The sequence below is a fragment of the Propithecus coquereli genome, unplaced genomic scaffold (genome assembly GCF_000956105.1).
Source record: "Propithecus coquereli isolate 6110/MARCELLA unplaced genomic scaffold, Pcoq_1.0 Scaffold821, whole genome shotgun sequence".
In the NCBI taxonomy this organism is placed as follows: domain Eukaryota; kingdom Metazoa; phylum Chordata; class Mammalia; order Primates; family Indriidae; genus Propithecus; species Propithecus coquereli.
The window spans coordinates 448,049-471,481 of record NW_012154408.1 but is presented as its reverse complement, the minus strand read 5'-3'; the positions used below and the strand labels follow the sequence as shown (position 1 = coordinate 471,481).

General features: G+C 46.4%; 1 protein-coding gene and 1 pseudogene across 1 annotated transcript in view; both read left to right on the top strand.

Annotated features, from left to right (window-relative positions):
- The first annotated feature begins 1,575 nt into the window (after positions 1–1,575).
- The window catches only part of RNF212 (ring finger protein 212), a 31,574-nt gene continuing 9,716 nt past the window's right edge, over positions 1,576–23,433 (top strand). The window contains exons 1-5 of the mRNA XM_012663658.1: positions 1,576–1,648; positions 4,316–4,377; positions 14,392–14,466; positions 19,122–19,178; positions 20,756–20,814. Coding sequence (XP_012519112.1) covers positions 1,576–1,648; positions 4,316–4,377; positions 14,392–14,466; positions 19,122–19,178; positions 20,756–20,814 — 326 coding nt within the window. The remainder of the gene's footprint in view (positions 1,649–4,315; positions 4,378–14,391; positions 14,467–19,121; positions 19,179–20,755; positions 20,815–23,433) is intronic.
- On the top strand, positions 4,982–11,877 carry LOC105825775 (annotated as a pseudogene).

Genomic DNA, 23,433 nt, shown 5'->3' with positions numbered 1-23,433 from the left:
CTGGGAAGGCTGAGAGGCCCGGGGGGGCTGGGGGAGGGGGAATACCAGGGGCAGAGGGGAGGCCTGGAGGGTGCCTGTCCCATGACAGCTGGTCCTTTCAGCATAGACCAAGGGAGCAGGGTACCTGGAGTGATGGTGGTGACCTGGGGAGCTGACCAACTCCGGCCTCTCGCCTTTGCGCTGGGAGTGTGGCATTCCCTGTACCGTGGAGCAGGCAGACACTACACTAGACCCTGTCGGGAGGATGCTATGAAAGACAAGTGCCACAACGGTGAAGCCAGAGCCAGAGGGGTATGAGAGTTCCCTAGGGGCAGCGGGGCCCACAGCGGGGCTCCCAGGCAGGAGAGGCAAGTGCAAGAGACCCCAGGGTGGAAGGAAGTGTGGAGATGCCTGAGGAGCTGGAAGAATTCCAGAAAAGCTGGAGTGCAGCCTGGAAAAGTAGTCCAAAGCATGCCTACAAAGGACCCTGGCCCTGTTTTAGTGGGCCATGCAAAGCATTGTTTTTAAGCAGGGTAGTCACATGATCAGAGATACATTTATTTATTTATTTTTAATGAAAACTTTGTTGAGGTAAAGTTTATACAGGGAAAAAAAAGCATAAACGCAAAGCACAATGAATTTTTACAAAGTGAACTTACCTGTGAAATCAGCTCTCAGATTAAGAAACAGTACATCACCAGCCCCTCTGAAGCCCTGGCAAGGATGATCACTAACCTGACTTCCATCCATGTAGATAGCCTTAGACCGATTTGAACGTTAAGTAGATGGAATCATACAACCATGCAGAATGCTCACTTTCCATGTCTCGTCTCTGTTGTTCAGCATTACGTTTGCAAAATTCATCTCTGTATTTGTATATGACCATAGTTCATCCATTTTTATTGCTGTATGATATTCCGTTGTATGGCTGTACCCTAACTTACTGATCATTTCCACTGTTGATGGGTATTTGGGTTGTTTCCAGATTTGCCTGTGACAGTGCTAGTGTGAACATTCTTGCTCATGTCTTTGGGTTAGCATAGGTACACATTTCTGTTGAGTGGATAACTATGAGGAGAGTTGCTGAATTTCGGGTATGTATTTAAAAAGAAAAGTCTCTCTGCCAACTGGATAATAAGTAAATTGGAGGGAGATTGAAATTGTGAAAGAGACTGCAGTTGAGCATGTGAGAGGTGATGGGGACAGGTTGGGGACATGGGATGGGGAGAAGTGATGGATTTGGGAGAAGTAGATTCAGCATATTCGAGTCAAGGAAGAAAGCTAGGGAACTGGACAGGGTTTTCACTGCTGGACAGAGCACTGGAGAGGAGAACAGCAGATGCAGTGACAGACTCGAAGCTCACGTTTGGACGTTGTCTGTGTGCTGTGAGAACCATCCAGGGGGGAGACAAGAGGCAGCTGAGTATAGTGGGTCTGGAAATCAAGAGAGCCATGAATACATTTGGGGAGCCATTAACGTGGAATAATAACCCAAGATATTGGAGTGTAGAGAGCCCCAAAGGTAGAGAAAATTAGAAGATACTATCACGTGGGAAAGAGCATTTTTTAAAGGAGGTAAGTGAAAATAGGAGAAGGATGGTGGGTAAAAAAGAAAGCAGAAGTGTTGATGAACTACATCTCAACAAAGTCAAAGAGTTGGTGTTTGAAGGTATCCGCTGGACTAGTGAGGAGAGGTCAGTGGTGACCCAATGTAATGTTGTTATGGTGATAATGTTGTTAGGAATGATGGAGATGCATGTGTGTTCATGGTGTTGGGAGGCGAAATGACAAGGCTCAGAGTGTCATAGTTTTTGGGGTCAGCAATAGCCAGGTTAAGGGGCTGGGGCAGGGGTAGATTCCCAGGTACTTCTAGCCCTTGAATCCTGAGGCCAACACAGGTTCCAATGGCCCAAGTTCATTACTCCAAAAGGCTATAGATGCTGCATGTTGGAACCACACCAAATCCAGGGACATACAAAAAAAATGGTGAAAATGGATGGGGACTCTGGGCAGAGCCCTGGGTGTAGCTCCATAGCTGTCCAGTCGGTGGTCCATTACTCAGAGATAAGCCCTCCTTAAGCACTGGTGTATATCCTTCCAGACTTTTTCCTACAGATGCAAATTTTTAAAACAAAAATGATATAGTGTGTATACCATTTAATGATGTTTTTGTTACTTATTAGGACATGGACCTCTTTCCATGTTAAAATAAATCTGTATCATCATTTTTAAGGTTGCATAATATATCTTTTAGTTATTGTACCATAATTTATTTGATTCCCTACTAAAAGACCTTTATATTTTCTGAAATTTTGCTATTAAACACCACTTGTTCACTTACTTGATTTTTTCCTTTGAATATTTTCCAGGAGTGGTATGGCTAGACTAGGGATGTGCACATTAAACCTGACCAGACTGCCGTCCCAAAAGGGTGTGCCCCTTTATATTCCCAGCATGTGTGCACTTTTTGTCCTCCCACTTTGGCATCTCTTATGAGTGACCTTGATTTTCTTTTCATGCGTTTATTGGCTATTTGCACTTTTGCTGATTGCTCATTCGGGTCCCTTCACAGCCTTTAATTGGAGCGTTTCTTTTTAATTGACTTATAAACACTATTTATATATCAAGTGTCAGCCACTTTGTCTATCAGTTAGCTGCATATGATTTCTTCTCTGTCATGTCTTTTAATCCTCCTCCTTCATCAGAACTTCTAGATGTTTATGAGTCAGCTCTGTTAATCTTTTACTGCATAGCTTCTGGCTGTCATGGTGCATAAGAGGAATTTCCTTACTCCAAAATTTTCAGCCAAAGATATAGAAGGGTGGGGACACACTGTCAAAGGTGGCTGTTTTTAGGATGGGGGCAACTTGAACATGTTTGTAAGAAGAGAGGAAAGGAGACAACCCTGGAGGCTGTTAGAAAATGACCATTCATTCCACACCAGGGCACCATTCTGTGCGCTAGGTCCTGTGGACACTGAGATGAGTGTGAACACACAGATGAAGCCTTGGGCTTAGACTTGGGCTGGAGGAGATACCCCCTTCAAGTCAGACAGGAAGGAGGCAGAGTGAATTGGGTTGTATAGCAGGTCCACCTAGAGAAGAGGGCAGGGAAATTGAGGTAGGCCATCTGCAGGCACTTTTTTCTTCTCAGTAGATGGTATAAGGAGGCCTGTTTGAACACCTTCCCAATAGGGAATGGGGGGAGACACCCAAGAAAAGCAGGATTACCTAGCAGTGTTGCAGACTCAGAAATGCTGGAATCCACAAATCTGTGAATCTACCTCTTGGAAAAGGGATTTTTTTCCCCAATTCTTAGTTGCGTTGGCCTGGAAGTGGGGAGAAAAAAGCAATTGGACTTATCCAGCTCTGGGCCAGACGTGCTCCCTGGAAGGATAAGGAACAAGGAGGTTTTGGTAGTGACTTGTCAGCCCTGGGCTCCAAGCTGGCTAGTGAAGAAATCAAGCCCAAGGGCACGAGGAAATGCCTGGCCTGGGATGAGAGGCCTTGCTGCTCCCAGAGAAGGAGTTGGAAGGGTAGGGAGGAGTTCTAAATTCTTACGATGATACTGTGGATGCTGTGGGGTCCCAGGGCGTGGTTGTGGCAGCAGGTCCTGATGTGGGTACATGGACATCACCAAGGAGGGCCAGCGGGGAACTGCAAGGCTGATGTTCATACCCAGCCAAATAGGGGTACAAGTTTTCCAGGGAGATGATTAGAATTTCATGGAGAGGAAGATGGTGAAAAAGTGCTAGAATTACTATGAATTTAAGGCCCAGACCCTGGAGATTGGGCAGGTGAATTAACAGGATTGTAGTAGGTGGGACACTTGAACCTTCCATTCTTAGTCCTAGCGCTGGCTCACAGGTAGCTCAGTGCAGTATGTATCTAGTGAGTGGAGGGATGGTCTGTCCTGGATATTGGGCACATTGTGCAATGCTGTAGAGGTGAGAGCAAGAGGGACAGAACAAACTCATTTCGTATTTGGGGAGCAGGAGGAGCTGTTTTCATTTGGAATAGTTGCAAATTTTAGATTAAGCTATCACTATAGAACCTAATTGTAATAAATATTGGGATAAATTTAGCCTTAAGTATTGTTGATCTTTTTGGTCACATTTTGGGGCATATTTGCAAAGCAGGAAAAAAAAAGAATATTAGTTGTAAAAATAATTCCAACTGTATCTATATCCACAGCCTCATCATTTGTCTGAACATGAAGACATTTAAGTGCTATAATCCCGTATATTTCTTGAAGAAGCTTTATAATTTAAAGTCTGCATTTATACATGTTTAAAAGCATTAGTCAGTATATAATAAAATCTGTTTTTATTTTACAGGTAAAAAGGATGAATGCTTGATTTGTAAAGTTCCTTGTCGTACAGTTTTACTTTCCAAGCATGTAAGTTGAAATCTGCAGTATCTGAATATTAATCACAGTAGTATTTCCTTTTAAATTTGAGATTTAATTTTTAGTCATTTGTGGTATCTAAAATTTTCACCATTGTTCTAGGTTGGCTGGTTCTTACAAGATTGCTGAATAATCAAAGTACGGTTTAGGATTTGGTTTTTAAAACATCAATACAACTTTTTTTCTTAGCCATAGATTGACCTTATTTGTAGTTTGTTGAATTGTGCTGTGTTCCTGGAAATGAAAATGGGTTAAATAGATTTCTTCAGCACAATACAAGCTCCTTAAGAGGGTGATAGAGTTTGATTTTTCAGAGGGGTCATATATAATTAAGAGAGTTGTTCATAAGGTAAGTTTAAAAATCAATTACTGCTGCAGTAGGCTTAAAACAGTGCCTTTTGTTCTATCTATAAAGTATGTCAGTGTAACTTGTTTTTGGTATAAACTTAGTTACAAATGATTGTGCATTTGGTCTGATGTCTTAAAATATCATAATTGTTTTTTCTGATTACAAACATAGTACAAAGTTATGCAAAATTCAAATGCAGAAAATTATATGGTGAATGTGAAAGTTCCCAAATCCTGTTTCCCAACGATGAGGACGGCCAGGAGTTTGTACCTGTTCTGTATGTGTTATGGTGATTTATTTTTTTACAAAATGATGTTTTCTTGGTTGACGCTATATTTTGGGCACACTCACACTCTTTTAAAATGACTGCATGATATTTTAGTATTTTCCTATTGGTGAGCCTTTGAGTTTTTTCAGTTTTTCACTATTTCAAACAACCTTATGGTGAAAATTTTTTACTAATATCTCTCCACACTTTTAAGAATATTTCCGTGGCACAAATTCCTAAAGTGAAAAGGCAAGGGCAAAAGATTTAAATGTTTAAATTTTTAATAGAAAGTACTTTGTTTTCCTCCAAATATGTGGCAGTTTAAACTCTTGGTGACAACGCGCTGCCTTTGAGCCCCGTTGTGCCTCCGCGTGGCGCTGTAGGTCAGGCTGCAGCGCCAGAGCACTGGCTTGCGAATAACTGGGGCCACCTGTCTCCTCCGCGGGTGGCCCTTTTAACATCGAGCGACACAGCAGGGGAAAAAAAAGAAAAGTAAACTCTTAGTGACAGAGCCGGTTTCTGCTCCTTGCTCTGCCCCTGGCACACTGAGCCCGTCATGTGGTCAGGCTTAAGGGTGGTGGGTAGGGCCCTTGCGCCTTTCTCTAGCTTCTTGGGTTGAATGTTTAGGTCACTTATTTTCTTTCTTGTTTCCTAATAGATATATTTGAGACAATGCGTTTCCTTCTGTGAAGTGCTATTCTATATCACTTTAAGTACTGCTTTTCTGTATCATTTCTAAATAGTCTCTAATCTTTTTATATCTTTTTAACTCCAGAAGTATTTAAAAGAATATTTTTTAATTTGTAAGTGCTTAGATCTTAGCTCCACTGTCATTTGTATAGTTAATTTTTAGGTTTATGGCATTGTGACCAGAGAATGTGGCTATATGGGTTTTTTTTTTAATTATCAAGATTTTCATTGTGGTTTAATACATGATATTCACTGGTGTTAGAAAAAATGTATATTCTTTTGTCCTCTGTATATGAGTGTATGTGTGAGTGCATGAAGTAGCTCAGAATGTTGAAGTTGTTCTGCTTCTCTTTCTCCCCGACCACACTCTGACCAGTCAGCGGACTGTGTGGGCTCTGCCTTCCCCATTGCTCCACCCCCACAGAAGCTGCTGGTTCTTCCTCCTCTGCTTCCTGGAGCCTGTTCTCCACCCTACAGCCCCAGAGGGATCTGCTTAGTCAGATCCACACCTTCATGTATCCCAACTTGCCAGGAGTAAACCCCAAAGTCCCCTTGTGTCAGTAGGCTCTGTGGCCTGGCCTCTGGTAGCCTCCTGGTCCCCAGGCAGGTGACCCTGGCCTGCTGCCCTCCTTGAGCCAGCTGTTTCCATCTCAGTGCTTGGTCCTTCCTGTTCCCTCTGACTGGAATGTTCTCTCAAACAGCCACAGGCTCTGCACCCACAGGCTTTAGGTCTCTGCAGAATGTCATGTCCTCGGGAGACCGTCCCGGACAGCTCTGTGTAACAGTTTCTTTGACTGTGACCTTCAGTAGAAAGGACACTTATATTATGCCACAATGTGTGTGCATTTGTATGTAGATGTATCTGTGTGTGTGCACAGCCATGAAACAAGTTTCACAAAACAATGCTTATCCTCACCAAGTTCAGCGAGTGCTCTGATGGTTTCTATCCTGATCAGTTTTCTTTCCTTAAAATAAAACATGTAAGCTGATTTCCCCTGACTTTGTCGTGATAGACACGACCATACAAAGGTGTCCTCTCATGCTGTCCTTTCACGTGCTCTATGCTGCTTCACAGCATGTGTCACCACCTGACATGCATTTAGGTGTCAATTTGTTTGTCATTCAAATGAGCTGTTACTGTTGCACACACAAAATAGGGGATAGTTGGCAAGGGAGCAGGGCAGACTGGCCAGTGCCTGCTGGGCACAGGAGGCAGCTGGGCCTCCAAGAGGGAAGCCTCTGGAGAGCACAGAGCAGAGCTGATGGGTGTGCAGACCACCACATTTGCCTCCCTGAGGAGGAAGATTTTAGGCCAGAATTGGCTGGTTTTCATGCAGACATAGGAAGGAGTAGCTGCAGCAAGTAGATGAAGGACAAGGATGCCCCCTAGGATTGGACAAGCCAGTTGCTTTTGGACTCCAAATGGTAAGAGACAAATCTCAAGTGATGAAGGCCCTGAACACCGAGGCAGGGCACATTGCCTCACTTCCCTTGGCAGCACCCCCAGCAAGCAGAACTATGGACTGGAGACAGGCAGACCAGAGAGCTCCCCAGAAGGCAGAGTGGCAATCTAACCAAGGCTTTTCCAGGGGAGGAGCCCTGTGACGCCTTGTTCCTCCTCACGTGGATCTGTGTTCTCCCTTCTTCCCCTCTGCCATTGAGAGTTTTTCTTGGTTGTCCTGCTCTTAAGCCCCCATTAGACATTATGTCACAGTGAGAGTGCAGAGACATCCCTTGTCGTTCCAGTTGGCAGGTTCCAGACCAAATCAGGACCCGAGGGAGAAGCCCGAACATCACCCAAGAACCTGAGCTGTGATGTGATGTGGACACAGTGACAGTGGTGTCTGGGTTGTACCACTGCAGGAGAGTGACCTCCTGTGCAGGGGAAGAGTAAAGTGGATAAGAATAACCAGAATGACAGACGAAGGCCAGGCCTAGGGGTTGTCTGCTGGACCTCCTCCCTTTCTTCCTGGGCTCCTGGCTAGACTCAGTCTCCTCACCTGCTTTCCCATGATGGAATGCAGGCAGGAGCAATGATGGCCACTTCGAGGCCTGGACAGCCCTCAGCCCTGCCTCCCCTCCGCCGCTGTTGTCTGGAGCCCAGCAGAGCAGAGCAGAGCGGAGCTCTGCCATTGGAAGGCCGCCCACAGAGCATGGTCTTGAATTGTGTATGGGCGGGAAACACATGTCCTCACAACAAGCTACTGAGATTTGGGAGTTGTCTGATACACCAGTCTGCCTACTTTAGTCTTCGCGTGTCCATGTAAATTGTGGAATCAACTTGTCAATTTTCACACACACAAAATCCTGTTGGGATTTTTATTTTGCACTTAGTTTTTTTTTAGAGAGGCTTTGTGCATCACTGGTAGCATTACTCCTAGGTATTTGATGATTTGGGATGCTACTCATCGTTTTAAAAAATTTCATAAGTACTTATTGCTAGTATATAAAAATGCAATTGATTTTGTTTATTAACTTATACTAGTAACCTTGTAAATTTACTTGATAATGCTATTGGTTTATGTGCAATTTCTTCGACAGTATTTGTGTACACAATCATGTCATCTTTGAACAAGGATGGTTTTAGCTCTGCCTTTCTCACGCCCAAGCCCTTTCTTTTTCTTTACTGTACTGTCTAGGACCTCCAGTGCAGTGCTGAGTAGAAACAGTGCAGTAGCAAGCACCCTTGTCTTTTTCCTGATTTCAGGCTTGAGTTTTCATTATTTCACCACCAAGTGTTATGTGTGCACTAATTTTTTTTGCTAAGGTTTTTTTTTTAAAATCATGAATGGTGTTGAATTGTATTAATGCTTTTTCTGTAACTATTGAGATTATCATTTAATTTTTCTACTTTATTTTGTTAATGTGGAGAATTGCATTTAATTTTTTGTTTTAGACCCACATTAGATTCCAGGAATAAATACAACTTTGTGGTGATGTAGCATAACTTGTATATATAGGTGAATTCAGTTTGCTACTCTTGCTTGGGATGTTTTGCACCTCTGTTCATGTGAGAGCTGAACCTGTACTTTTCCTTTCTTGTAATGCTCTTTTCTTTTTCTCTTCTCTGGAAAAATTTTTGTAAGATTGGAGTTATTTCTGAAAATATTTAGTAGAGTTCAGGAGAGACACTGTTTGTGCCTAATAGGTTTTTTTGTGGGAAGGTTTTTAACTGGGGATTTAATTTCTTTATTAGATATGGGACTATTTAAAGTTCCTAGTTCTTCTTGGGTATTTTTCTAGGAATTTGTGCATTTCATCTAAATTTTCAGATTTCTTGCCATCAATCAGTGTGTTTGTAGTTCTCTCATATTTCTAATATCTGTAAGATCTGTGATGATGTCCCTTTTTCATTTTAATAATGTGACAACCCAAAGTAAGTAACCAAGGCAAAGATCTCAATCAATGGAGGTTTATTAAGCCAAAGTTTGAGGATATGCCTGGGAAAAACACAAACCACAAATGCATCTATGGCCTGTGCTCTCCAAAGAGGGATTTGGGAACTCAGTAATTAGGGAGAGGGGGCATACAGAAAGAAAAAGGAGCGGGTGGGCAGTGAGGCAAATGGTTACATTCTTGTGAGACCCAAGAAATCCACATTTTACATAATATAAGGTGAATGTTGGAAGAGAAAAAGAGTGAAAGAAGAATCAATTATGCAGATGTCTCTGGGTGGATGGAAGAATGAATGATCTTGTATTATCTCTGTTTTGCATCTGGGAAGATAAACCTGTAATGGGCATTATTAATGTGGAATCAAACAGACTTTAGTTTTAGGAGCTAGACTATCCTGCAGACCTAAAGTTACAATTTGCAAGTCCTTGTTTATGAGAAGCCAACAAGAAACTTCCTTATGAATGGACTCTGAGGCCTTTACCTTCCCATGGGAACCTGGCTGATGCATAATGTTAGTACAAGCTGCTCCTATGGAAGTGGGTGTTGCAGGACTCAGCCTCCAGGCTTGGCCTTCCCTTTTGCATAAGGAGTTGGGGACATGATCCTAAAATTTTTCTTTTCTTTACAAGTAGGTATTGTGACTTCTCTTTTTTCTTGACCAGTATTGCCAAGTGTTTATTGATTTTTATTAGAACTGTTGACTCTTGAACAACACGGGTTTGAACTGCACAGGTGCACTTTTCCATGGATATTTTCAGTCACACTCAGATCAAAAATACAGTATTTGTAGGATATGAAACCTGAGCATACGGAGGGCTGACTTTTCATATATGTGGGTTCTACAGGGCTGACTAAGAGACTCGAGAATGGGAAGATGGGCAGATTTTGGTATACTTGGGATTCCTGGAACCAATCCCCCTTGTATACCAAGGGATGACTGTATTTTCAAAAAACTAATTTTTGGCTCTATTAATCTTCTCCATTTTATATTTGTTTTCTGTTTTGTTAATTAATTCTCTTTATAATTTCCTTTTTTTCTTTTTTCTTTGGTTTTGTTTTTTAAGATGTTTTCTTAACATCAGTTTTCAATCTTTCCTTTCTAATATTTACCTTATAGGATCATAACTTTCTCTCCATGTTCATTTTTGCCTGCAATGTATATATTTGGCAATGTTATATTTTCATTATCTTTCAGTTTTGAAATTTCTCCTTGGTTTCTTCTAGGACTCAGGTGTTATCTATAAGTATATTGATTAACTTCTAAATGTTTGGGAATTTTTAGTTATCATTTCTATTAACTTTTATTGAAGTATAACACATAGAGTAGTATGCAAATTATAAATATACAGCACAATGAATTTCTCACAATCAGAACATGACTAACATTCAGATCAAAAAAAACATCAGTTCAGCCACCTGCTGCAAGCCTTCTTGAGTGTATATACAAATATATTTTGCACTGAGAAGGAAGAGTGCTTTACAAGTTAAAATATAGTGGGAACATATGTAGTCCCCCCCCGCCACCATGGGAGCGGGATAGGGAATGATATTCAGTGGTGTTTTCCCAGTGAAAGGAGCACTAAATGATTATGAGGCAGAAGCAGATGTAATTGCTATAGTAGAATTTAATCATTCCAGAGAATTATGGGCAACAGGAAATAAAGGTGTTAAGAGTTGCCGTCTTTCAACAGGAGCAAGAGAACAAAATCCAATCACATAACAGAGGAGAATGTCATGTTTATAGCACCTTTCAGAGCCATGAACCAAAGTTTGACTACTTGAAAAATTTAGCAAGAGAAGAAAAAAGATCAACAAAATTAGGTGGTTACCCCAGAAAGATGCTGCTCAGTTTTCTACCAATGATAAAACAATAAAATTATGGAAAATTAGTGAAAGGGACAAAAGACCAGAAGCGTGTAACTTGAAAGAGGAAGGGGAATGTGTGGAGATCCTCCCACGGATACTACACTCGCAGGGCCAGTCTTCAGACCCGTGAGGTTAATGGCGAGTCTAGTCCCTGAAGAATATTTGCCAGTTTGTATTCATGATGATTCTGGAGCATTTATCTGCAGATGATTTTCAGGTTAATCTTTGTCATCTGTAAATTATAGACAGGGGTTTTAACATTGTGGATATGGAAGAGCTAGCAGAGGTGATTACAGCAGCAGATTTTTATCCAAACAGCTGTAACACGTTTCTGCAGAGCAGCAGTAAAGAAACTACTGGGTCATGTGACATGAGAGCACCTGCCCTCTGTGACAGGCATTCTAAACAGTCTGAAGAACCTGAAGATTCCAGTAACAGGTCATTTTTTCCCCAAAATTATCTCTTCTATTTATGATGTAAAATTCAGCCATAGTGGTCGATATTTGATCATGTCAGTCAGAATTTGGGACTTAACTATAGAAAACATGCCTGTGGAGACATACCAGGTGCATGAATACCTCAGAAGTACACTTTGCTCGTGGTATGAAAATGACTGCATATTTGACAAATCTGAATGTTGTTGGAACAGATCTGACAGTGTTGTCGTGACTAGATCTTACAATAATTTCTTCAGAAAGTTTGACAGGAACAAAAAGCGAGACATGAGCCTAGAAGCATCCCAGGGAAACAGTAGGCCTCACACAGTTCTGAAGCCACAAAAAGTCTACAAGCAACAAGCAAAAGAAAGATGAAGTAAGTGTTGACAACCTAGACTTCAACAAGAAAAATCCTCGTACAGCCTGGCATCCCAAGGAAAATATATACAAACAGTCTGTTTATATTTCAAGACAGAGTGGATTAGGGTTGGCATTCCTAGCAGAAGAACCCACTTGCTGCTTAGTTGAAATAGCTTAATCTAGCATTCGTGCTTATAAAGGAGAGAGGTTGCTGTGGTGCCCTTTCCTGCGTTTTCCAGTGTGCCATTTGACAGCACGTTTTTCTAGCCACGTGGAGAGAGCTCTGTGGATTCATCACTGTGGTGTTATCCATGTCTGCTAGCCATTTAGGTAAGGGTAGGGCACTTAAACGAACTCTCGTGCCATCTTGCCTAATGGACTACATCGGACGACTGTCTCCTCATTGATTTACACCGCTGTTTATGCCTTCTGTCATGATGACATCAAACACTGAAAGCCTTGTCATGCTATGGGGTTTAATTGTGAGTCCTCATTACTATATTATTTGTGGGGCACACCCTCCCCACTCTTAAAAAATTAAATACAATGAAAATTCTTTAAAAAAAGAAAAAGTTTCAAAAAGAAAACATTAGTTTACGGTTATCCTGGAGATTGCAATCTTGACTTTTCAGTCTCACATGGATCAGGTTTCTTGACGCACAAGGGGCCTCAGGTCGCTTTCACTCGGTTCCCTAGCTGTGCCCTGTGGCCACAGTGCGGCTCGCTGCACGCAGGGAACATCCACCTAGGTTTTCCCACATTTCCCCCTTTTCTCATGCTCCTTGCTTCCTTCCAAATCAGGGATTATTTCTCCTACCTATAGGAAATTCCTTTTATTATTTCTTTTAGTGCTGAGCTGACAGATGAATTCTGTCGGTTTTTCTTTATCTGGAAAAAAAATGCCTCTTTTTTTCTTTTGCCTTCGTTTTTGAAGCATATTTTCAGAGTTTAGAATTCTTTGTTGAACATGAATGCTTTTTAGCACTTTGAAAATCTCACTTCCTGCCTTGTCTTCAACTTTGCGCACGTGGCTGTGGTAGTCGGCGCCATGGTTCTCCCACTCAGGCTTCCCTGAGGCTCTGAGTCTGTGCTGTGGCATCACATGTTGGCTGCCCCGTCTCCACACTCGCCTCCGGTCCTATCCAGGTCTCTTGTCATGTGTGAACGACTCACTTTCCCCACCCAGAAGGCCTAGAGCTAGAGTGGTCTGACGGCCTCTTCAGCCACTGCCATTCCTGGTCCACAGAATTCTTTGTCTTGTTTTTGAGGGGTCTGTGTATTGATAGGCTATCTTTAGATGACAGTGGTTGTCACTGCTTGCTGAGTAGCCAACAGGGGCCAAGCTCTATCCCATGTGCTTCCCCATATTGTGCTACCTGGTGCCACCATACCAGCGGGTAGGGGGAGGGCACTGTTTATATTCCAGCTTTGCACATGGGGAGCAGGGGGCAGAGGGGCTGGATGACCACCCAGGGTCACAGGGCAAGTGTGCAGAGCCAGCCCCTGTTCCCAGCTCACAGGGCACATTGCCCATGCTTTTACAACTTGGCATGTCCAGGAACTCCCACCCTCCTCCATAGAGCCTGATCTCCCCTCTGTTGGGTCTGAGGCCCTGTTTGGTCACTGCCCTGAGAGGCCTGGGAGTGGACACTGGGCTGGATCCCAGGGCCTCTTCACCTGCACCCAGCTCTGCTTATCAGAGCTGGTGCCCTCACCTGAGCCCGTCTGCACTCTGTCTTCCGGATTCTTCAAAGGGCCATTCAAGGTTTTAGTTCCTATTTTCTATCACTATTCTGGTATTTTCCCTACATTTAATTTTACTGTCCCTTCAGTGGGATTTGGGGAGGAAGTGTGGGGGTGGGGCTCAGATAACCATCGCAACCCTGGTACACACACACACCATCCCAAACCACAGGACAGCAGGAGGGAGGCTGAGGCCCTTCTTGCATCTCTTCAGTCTGGTGTGTCCTTATCCAGGGATTCCTGTATTCCTCCCGCGATTCCATGCGTGCCTGGGGTAGCTGTCACCCTGGCATCCTGTGCTGACGTGGTCCTGGGCAAGGGAGAGACAGGGCAGCGCCTGTTGTAGGGACTTTAGAAGGAGGTTGGGAGTGTCTGCTTTAAGCACATCGTTTCTTAAACCCTTATTTTTTCTTAAGTCCCTATTGTTTGCTTTTTAAATATCTCAACATGCACTTGTGACTACATAGTGATTAGTTATGCTCGTCAGCTTGTATCATTCTTCTGATCTTAGTACGTTTCCATTGTGTGCTGTGCCCTGAGCTCCGGGACTTCATTCACGTTGACCTTAACCCTAGCCGTGAGCCTTTGACGTAGAGACGTGTCTTTTTGCCTCACAGATGATGACGTGTAGCCAAGAGGGGCTCAGCAGCTGCCAGGCCACTCTGCCTCCAAGCCCTCGCTGCAGAGACGCCCAGGGCAGCGGGAGGTGCGGCCATCCTGCTAAAGGGGGCTGCTGCTCCTCCCGGGGTACCTGACATGCCAGTCAGACGTTGTGATGTGCTAGTTATTTGTGTCATCTATGGTTAATTCTAGATCTCAAAGTACAATTTTTAAACTAGTGGCCAGAAGCATTTATTAGAAGCAATAAGTGTAGAGTCATCTTCTTTCTCTTTCAGACTGACTCAGACATCCAGGCCTTCTTTGTGGGCATAGATAGTCTGTGTAAGAAGTACTCCAGAGAAACCTCCCAGGTGAGTTGTGGGACTTGAGGTGGCCCAGGCACACTGTCTTAAAGAGACCCTACATTTGACATGTTTTGGAGGCAAGTCCCTTCAAAGATATGTGATCAGCAAATATTTTATGCCAGAATATTTCTATGGGTTGTCTTTTTACTTTTTTGATGGTGAAAGATTTGTAGCACAAAAGCTTTTAATTTTGGCAAAATCCATTTGATCCATTTTGTTGTTGTTTGTGCTTTCGGTATCACGTTGAGACAGAAGCAATCTCAATTCAGTTCTGGGGTCCTTTGGGCATGATGGCCCCCCCTGATATTCACAGTTAGACGTACCTTGGAATTTCAGGTTTGGAAGCTCCCTGGCCCAGGTCGGGGCTCTCTGGATTTAGGGCAGCAGGTTTATTCTTAAGGTTGTCCCTTTCTGACAGTCATGGGGCCTTCTGCCCACCAGACCCATGAACACCTGCTGAGCCCCTGGTATTTGGCTCCATGGCCCTCCCCTCCTGACGTACTTTCCTAGCTGCTGTGACACTCCTCTCACAGCTTATCCCTTCTCCACCTGTTTCTTCCTGTTTTCCACGTCACCACGCGTCACCGTGCACCTCCACGCTGTGCCCTCTGCAGCCTTTGTACACCCTCCCCACCCCCAGCTTCTAAGCAGGTCAGTGTCCTCTCTGACCCCCGTATCCTGACCTCCCTGGACATCACTGGACAGCCTCCAGCCCACTGGTCTGCAGGGGAAGCTGTCCAGGAGGGGAGGGGTCCTCTCCTTGGTCCCTAACCTGCCCTCCTTTCCATCTTCCGTTAACGCTGCTGCTCCAAGTGTTGGCCACCTCGCACCTGCCCTGGGGGGAAGAGGCCAGGTCGGGAACAACTGGGAGCTGCCCCCTACCTGAGGCGGGAGGCCAAGGATGGACCTCAGTGTGTCATTCTCCCCCATGGGATTGTACCTTCAGGCCATGCTCAGTCAGGCCACCAAGACAGTCCTCTCCCTCCTCTGGGAGGCTGTTCTCCTGCAGCAAGGCTTCTTGGCTCTGAAATAGCCCAGATCACCCAAAGTATCACGGAACATCCCCATGCTGTTCCCATCTCAGATTATGCCCAGCAACATTCTTCAGGGAAGTGCCCAGAAGCTGGATACACAGAAGCCACTTGGCAGCCAGAGATGCCCAGGAATGCAGGATCAGCACAAAGTGAATGCCAGACCAGGACGCTGACTATCCAGGAGCCTGGCAGAGTCCCACAGAAACACGGTACAAGACACACCTGCCTGCCCATCCTGTTCAGCCCCAGTGGGTCCCTTACTCAGGCCAAGGCCCCTCTGGGCTGGAAGTTGCCTGAGTTTATAAAACATTTAAGTTATCATAGAATCAGAATAACAGGCCACACTGCTCCTGGGATGGCTTCACCAAGTACAGTGGCATTCCCAGGGCAGCCTCTGCAGAGGCTGGACGTCTCGGGAGAAGACCCAGCAGGCCAGCCCCTGCGGCCGCCTGCCCGCACTCTGCCTCGCATGCTTGGCGGGCTTCGAGGGTGGGCTATGGGCATCCATGCCTCCCAGGCCCTGCTGTCTTGTAGTTGTATTGAGGAGTATTTGCCTTTTTCACTCCTGTCTTTCAGGGTGTGAAGTGGAGTTTTCCAAAGGCTGTGTGACATGTCACAGTCTGTTATTTATGTTAACATGGAATGGGTTCATTGTTATCTTTAAATGAATTAATAAATATTTTAAATGTCTCTCAGTCTTAATTTCTAATAGGGTAAATATTGACAGATAAAACCTAGATAAATAAAGCTCTTTGGGGTCCTCAGGAACTTTTAAGAGTGTAAAATCGGCCTGAGACCAAAACTGTGAGCCTCAGTGGCTCAGGCCCAGGAACCTCCCCTAGGACAGTGTGAGAGGATCCCCTCGGCTACTACTCGTTAGAGGTCTTTGGGTACCGTGTGCCCTTCCTGATCTGGTTTGTGACAATTAAACATCTTCCTTTTCCTCATGACCCTTCTGAGATCCTTTCTGTCTGCCCAGCCTCTGCCCTGAGACAGGGTTCATCAGTGTTGGTCTATAAACCAGATGCTGGTCCCAACGAGAACAGGAGCTTGTGTCCACGTGCAGAGGCACCTGCCACCCCTGGTGGAGGACAAGGTAGTAGACTGAGGCTGGGCTCAGGACGAGGGGCCCTGATCTCTTGGCACAGACACCTCACTAGCTTGCGCCACTCCCAAACCCTGAGTTTCCTCTTGAGGAAACTGCCCTCTGCCTCCAGCCTCTTCATTCCCTGTCATTCTTGTGCCAATCTGTAGGGTGTGGGCACAGCAGGTGTGAGCACTGGCAAATCTTCTCTGGGCCCCTGAGCAGCCTCAGCCCTGGGGTCTGCAGTCTCCTTTATTGACCTGCTTCTCTGTCTCAATCTGAGAGGTATGTTCTCTACAAGATAAATATTCACAGACCCCTTCATACTGGTTTCGTTAATGAAATCTACCTCCTTCTGAGGCCACAGCCAGTGTCTCAGGTCTCTGGAGCACAGCAGCCTGGTCAGAGTCCAGGCCAGATAAACCCGGTGACAGCACTGGTTGCAAGCCCGGGCAACTCCCCCGGTGGAGTCGCAGAGGTGGATCCTGGTCCTGGTGCGGACACAGTGATATACAAGCCAGTGGGTCTTGGCTGCCCCCCAAGCTCACGAGCAGCTCTCTGGACTCCTCACTCCACAGGACAGGCCCCCTCCCAGCTTACGCCCCCTTGGGGAGCTTTCCCTGCAGCCCCATCTGTGCTGCGGCGATGCCTGTCTTGCCAAATCAGGGTGGCCACAGACTGACCAAGGTCTCTCCAAGGTCTGTGTCTAAAAACAGCCCTGCCAGCGTAAACACAGGCATTTACCTGCTGGCAGGCCTTGCTGGGCCCCAGTGTCCACCTGGATCAAGAGCCCTCGGGTTGACCTTGGTGTGGACACATGCTCCAGGAACTTCCATCCCATGGCTGTTCCCCAAGTGCTAGCGCTGTCTTTCCTCAGATCTCCAGGCCCTGCACCAAGACAGGTGGTTAGGGGTCTGCATTCCTCCTTCCTGCCAGGGCGTGGAGCCTGTTGAGGAATCAGACAGAGGAGACAGGCAAGCTGTCGCTGTGGCATTGCTGCAGCAGTTGGGAAACATGGCTACGGCCCTGCCTGTCCTGCCTTACACGTGTCTGAGGGGGAGAGGGGAGAAAGCGCAGAGCCCCGGCAGTCCCAGAGCACATGGGGAGCTTCACCAAGTCTGGAAGTGAGACCAGGGCACTTTCAGGCATGTCTGACACTGTCCCTCCTGTGAGCGCCTGAAGCAAGAGGAGCAGAGGCCCCTCACCCTCAGGGGCACAGCTGTTCCCGCCGAGGGTGCTTTGAGAAGCTTCATGATACAAGTGCACTTGACTGGGATTTGAGGGGTAGGTGTAAGCATTTACCTGACCAGTGAGAGGATTCGAGAACCCTCGGCACAATCAGGGGAGGTGCTCTGGGCCACAGCCTGTGACTTGCATGAAAATTTCTGCCAGGATGGCCTCAGGAGGCCCTTTGTCCACCCGTCCTCATGGTTTGTGTGGAAGCACCTGGGACCGTCTTCCCCTCCTTAGTGAGCCGCTCCAAGAACACAGGAGACAATGAGGAGGATGCTGTCTCCCCTGGCCTGGAGTAGGGTTCCGCGTGCAGTCCCATCTCCAGGAGATGGCCTCTCCTCACAGAGGATGGGAGTGAGGCCTGGTGCACTGGGCGACGTTCCTTTCCACAGCGGAATCTTACCCCACAGTTTCCCTAGACCAGCGAACCATGAGGCAGATGCAAACTGTCTCTAGTATTAGGAGTAGACTGAGATTGCTGGGATGGAGGGAAGTGGGTGATAGATTTATAGGATGCTGACTTTAAATATCAGTTTAACCCACAGTTTGGCCCTGTTGTCTATCAGCCATGCACTGAGTGGTGACAAGGATTAGCCTGAAGCAATGACAGCTTAGTATTCTAAGAGGGCAGGCACCATTGTCTGAAAACCTTACTCAAAATAGTTCCATCTTCCTCTGAGTAAATCACAGACCACTATTTTCTCATTTATGTTGGTGCTCTCAGAAACCCAGTTCAAGCTGTATGTACAGCAAACGTGCAGTCTGGGGCTCACGTAAATGGGAATGCCAGGGACGGGACTGTTTCAGGCATGGCTGGCTCTGGGAGTTCCGACAAAGCCACCAGACCATTGGTATCTGCCAGCTCTGCCAGTCTTGTGTGGCTTTGTTCTCTGCACCCTCCCCAGCCAGAGGTCTACATATCAGTTTCAGGATGTTCTCTGGTGGCACTGTTTGGTCAGGAGGCCATTCCTATAACCAGTCACCATTGTCCAAGGGACATCCCAGGGTGGGTCATATGTCCTGTCCCATCACCAGGTCAAGAGCACCACTTAAGCCCCTTGGACAGACAGGCCTGAGCCCATTAACCCCACCTGTGTTTGCATGTGACCGTGCCTGCGGGCGTCACTCTTCCCTCAGACATCCACATTGAGCGTCTACCCTGTAGCAGCCCCTGACCCTGTGGAACCGCATCTGGGGGAGGAGATTGCACTTGAGGATCCCCCCCACGGGCCTCCTGCTTCACCATGACAAGGCGTCGTACTCAGAGACCACGTACCACTGTCAGCAGCTGAACCGTGTTATCTTCTCAGATTTCAGAATTTCAAGAAAAACACAGGAAGAGATTGTTAGCCTTCTACAGAGAAAAGGTACATCAAATCATTGCCTCTTGAATTTTTTGACCTTTTGATTTAAATGTCAGACTTCTTAATTAACACATTGCTCTTAAAGGGAGTGAGCGACTAGACGTGAGATCTGTTTCTCTTTGCTTGTCCAGCTGTGGGGACACATTCACTGGCCCCTGTTGACAGTCGGCCTGTGCCCAACACCTGCCTGCAGTTCTCCAGGCCACTACCCCCCTGGGCACCCACTGCCACCTCACTGGCCAGGCTGTGTTGGGGCCTTGGGGCCCTGGAGGTGACCAGAGGCTTTTCTGCTCAACCACCTTGTTTTCTAATAAAAGTCCTTTTTTTTTTTTTTTTTTTTTTTTTTTGAGACAGAGTCTCACTGTGTTGCCCGGGCTAGAGTGCCGTGGCGTCATCCTAGCTCACAGCAGCTTCAAACTCCTGGGCTCAAGCGATCCTACTGCCTCAGCCTCCCGAGTAGCTGGGACTACAGGCATGTGCCACCACTCCCGGCAATTTTTTCTATATATTTTTAGTTGTCCAATTAATTTCTTTCTATTTTTAGTAGAGATGGAATCTCGCTCTTGCTCAGGCTGGTTTCGAACTCCTGAGCTCAAACAATCCGCCCACCTCAGCCTCCCAGAGAGCTTGGATTACAGGTGTGAACCACCGCGCCCGGCCTAAAAGTCCTTTTAAAAACAACTTTGAAGGTTATGCAGTAGGTAAAATAAATAACCCAGTATTAAAGCCACCAAACGACAGGGCTCCTCCCAAGAGTCCAGAAGCTAATCGGGGGCCCTGCTTGAGGGGCAGCAGGCTTCTGCGCACAGCCTGGCCAAGGAGACCGTCACCCACTCACACCCCCACCCGCTCCCACCACTCCCCACCCCTCCCAACACCCACCTCCACTTGACACCCCCACCCCGCCCCACTCCCCTCCCCTCCTGACACCCCTACCTCCACTTGACACCCCCACCCTCACCCCCACACACTTGCCCAACACACCCCACTGCTACCCAGAGGCTTCTGGCAGGCGCCCAGCCCCAGCTAAGTGTTCAGTGTACACTGTTCTAATCCTGCAACAAACCTCAAGCGTAGGTGATATGAATCACATTGCAGACCTGACCCTAGGACAGGAGAATTAACATTAATACCTCGAGGTCTAGCAGCCACCCTGTGGTAGGGCCAGGGTCCCACCACTGACACAACAGCAGAGACCATGCTTATAGAGCAACCTAGAGTGCAGGGGAGCTGTGTCTTAGTCTTTGAGGCCAGAGCGCTCTCAGGTGCCCGGCTGATGCTCCTCGGGGCTCTGCCCACCTGTCTCGGCGTTGTGCAGGTGTGGGGGTGCTGGACTGCAGTGCACCTCCTGGGCTTGGCTGCACTTAGCTCTGCACTGATGGTCCCAGTGCCAATTTCCCAAGTACCTGATGAATCGGGCCCAGTGCAGATTCACTTAAAATTGTGTGAAGGCAACTTCCATGTGGAGTAACTCACATTCTGATTCATGGTTTAAGAAATTTAAAGGGTCAAAATGTCTTCTTTGAACTGTTACTTGATATACCTTGTCTGATAATAAGAAGTCATTTAATTATGTTTAGATTTCTAAGTTGGAAGAATCCCTCAGGAAGGCAACGCTGCAAATAGAACAGCTGCAAAGGTAAGGTCCCTTGTGAGTACACAAATGGGGCCACCCACTGCCACTGTACACTTGGTCGTCTGCCCTCTAAAATCTGGAAAGAGAGATGACTGCAGGTGTAACCTCAGTTGTAACCCAGGGAATGGAGGAAGGAGCACTTTCATGTACTAGAAACTTCTGTCAAAGCAGAACATGCTGTGGAAAACCAAAGGAAAGATCAGGGAGACAAAAAAGTGGAAAAAAGGTGACTGGTTCCCCTTGGGGACGAACCCCACAATGGTTCCTGGGGCAGCAGGAGAGCCCTGGGAGGGTGGTGCACGCAGGCCTCCAAGAGTGCCTGGTGGCCTCCTTTCTGCCAGGATCATAGCAAATGCATGTGGCCTGTTCTGTTTATAAAGGCTCTGTAGGGAATGGCGGATGCATTTCAGAAGGCCATATCCAGAGTTCCTATTAATAGAATTAACCAAAAACGGTGACTGAAAGTGTTACATTTCAATATCTGGAAAACCTAGCCATTTAAAATTCTTGTTTTTTTCCATTTCACTAATCATTGCCTTTAACACATAGATCTGTTCTGAATGCATTTTTTTGCATTTAATGTCCCTGGAATTTGGAATCAGTGACATGCCATAGTTCAATTAGTACAGCAATACCTAGATATGGTGTATCTTATATGCAATGGTGTCTTAGATTTTGTGAAACACAGTACAGTTTCCTATTGAATGTTGTGACATGTTGGATAGTTGCGAGTCCCCATGTGGTGGTCACACACCGATTTGGAGGTTGAGGACCCAATGACCCTGTGGGTGCTCCTGTCCCCCGTGGGCAGTGTGTCCAGGCACAAGCCACCCAGTGTGCATGTAGATGCCTGCCTCCCTGTTGTGTTGGGCAGCTGAGCGTGGCCGACCTGGAGCCACAGGCCAGGGAGGAAGCTGTGGTCCCTGTCACACTGATCAGTGGCCCCACTCCTGATATGAGGTTCTGCTTTGCCTCTGTGTGGGGTAAAAAGGGCCTCAGTTAGCTGTCATTATTTTGGATTATAAGAGTTTCCATGTGCTTGTTTTTTGATGGGTATATTCCAGGGATCAGCAAACTCCAGGCCAAGTCCAGCCCCAAGTATATTTTCGTATCACCCTCAAGCTGAGAACAGCTTTTGCATTTTTAAAGGATTGTAAACACATTGCAACACAGGACAGGCACTTGGCTTGTTTAGCTCACTCTGAATCACCAAAGCCTGAAACAATTCGGTGAACACACAAGGTGCCCAATAAAGACCTCTGCACGAGTGGCTGGCCACAGTGGGTAAAAGCACCTTGACTTCTGAGTCTGGGAGGGCTGTGTGGCCTGGGTCCTCTGAAGGGCACACACTCCTGCTTCTAGATGCCTCTAAAACGCATTTTTTTATGTCGTGTGGCCAGCACAGCCTTCTGCATTTACTAGCTACTCTCTGCAGAGACGTTGTTGCAAAGCCTGCTTCAAATTCAGTATCACAAGAGGAAAGACAGATACTCACTATGCATCAAAGTGTGGGATTACTTTTTTTTCTCCTTGGGGTATAATTTGCTTTCTTTCTGTGTACTTTTGAAGTGTTTTGTTAATTTTGTAAAATTCCTGGCCATTACCTTTTCAAATCTTGCCCTCTTACAGTCCCTGCCAAAGCCACTGCCCCTGCCGTCTGTGCCTCCGCACCTTCTGTTATGATCCATCTTCTTAGGTCACTCGGACACATCCTGGGTTACTTCTTCCAATCCCTGATCTGTTCAGCGCTACAGCTACTTCTCCACTGAATTATTATTCTATTCTATTAATATTTAACATTTCTAGAACATTCCTGCTGATTTGTACTATTTGAAAAATAGGATTTGCTCATTGTTGTTTCTCCATCTTTAGGCATTTCATAGGCCGTCTGTTTATTGTCCATGCCTGATAACCTCAGGAATCCACATCTGCCTCCTTTGCCTCTGCTCTCACTTGAGGAGGTCCTTTCTGGTGTGGTTGGTGGTCTCGGGTGAGGCTGCGTGGGTTGATCCCACTCTACGCACCCTTGGTGTCGCCTGCATTGTCCTCCAGAGAGAATTCCCGCATGTTCTGCCAGCCAGGCCCGCTCACCTCAGATGCTCTGCCAGCCCCCGGCCTTGCCCTGCCTGAGGATGGGCCATCAGTGCAGTACTTGTTGTGGCGGTCTTGGTGCTCCTTTCTGTTGTCTTTTGGCAGGGGGCTTGGAGACTCACTTTCCTCCGAGCCCCAGACATAACAAAATGTGTTCTGGAGGCATCTGGAAGCAGGAGTGTGTGCCCTTCAGAGGACCCAGGCCACAGCCCTCCCAGACTCACAAGTCAAGGTACTTTTACCCACTGTGGCCAGCCACTTGTGCAGAGGTCTTTATTGGGCATTTCATGTGTTCTCCGTGTTGTTCTGGGCTTTGGTGATTCAGAGTGGGCCAAACAAGCCAAATGCCTGTCCTCAGACGATGTCTGTTTAGGGCAGGGGAGGTAGAAAATGGACTGGGACAAATGACTCTGGGGTGGCAGGGGAGGGGGTGGTCCCAAGGGGGCCAAAGGGTTACGGTTCCCAGCCTAGCCGGTCAGCATAGATGGGTGCTCAGGGCATCGTCTGCACCCCTTGGTGTGTCTGGGGAAA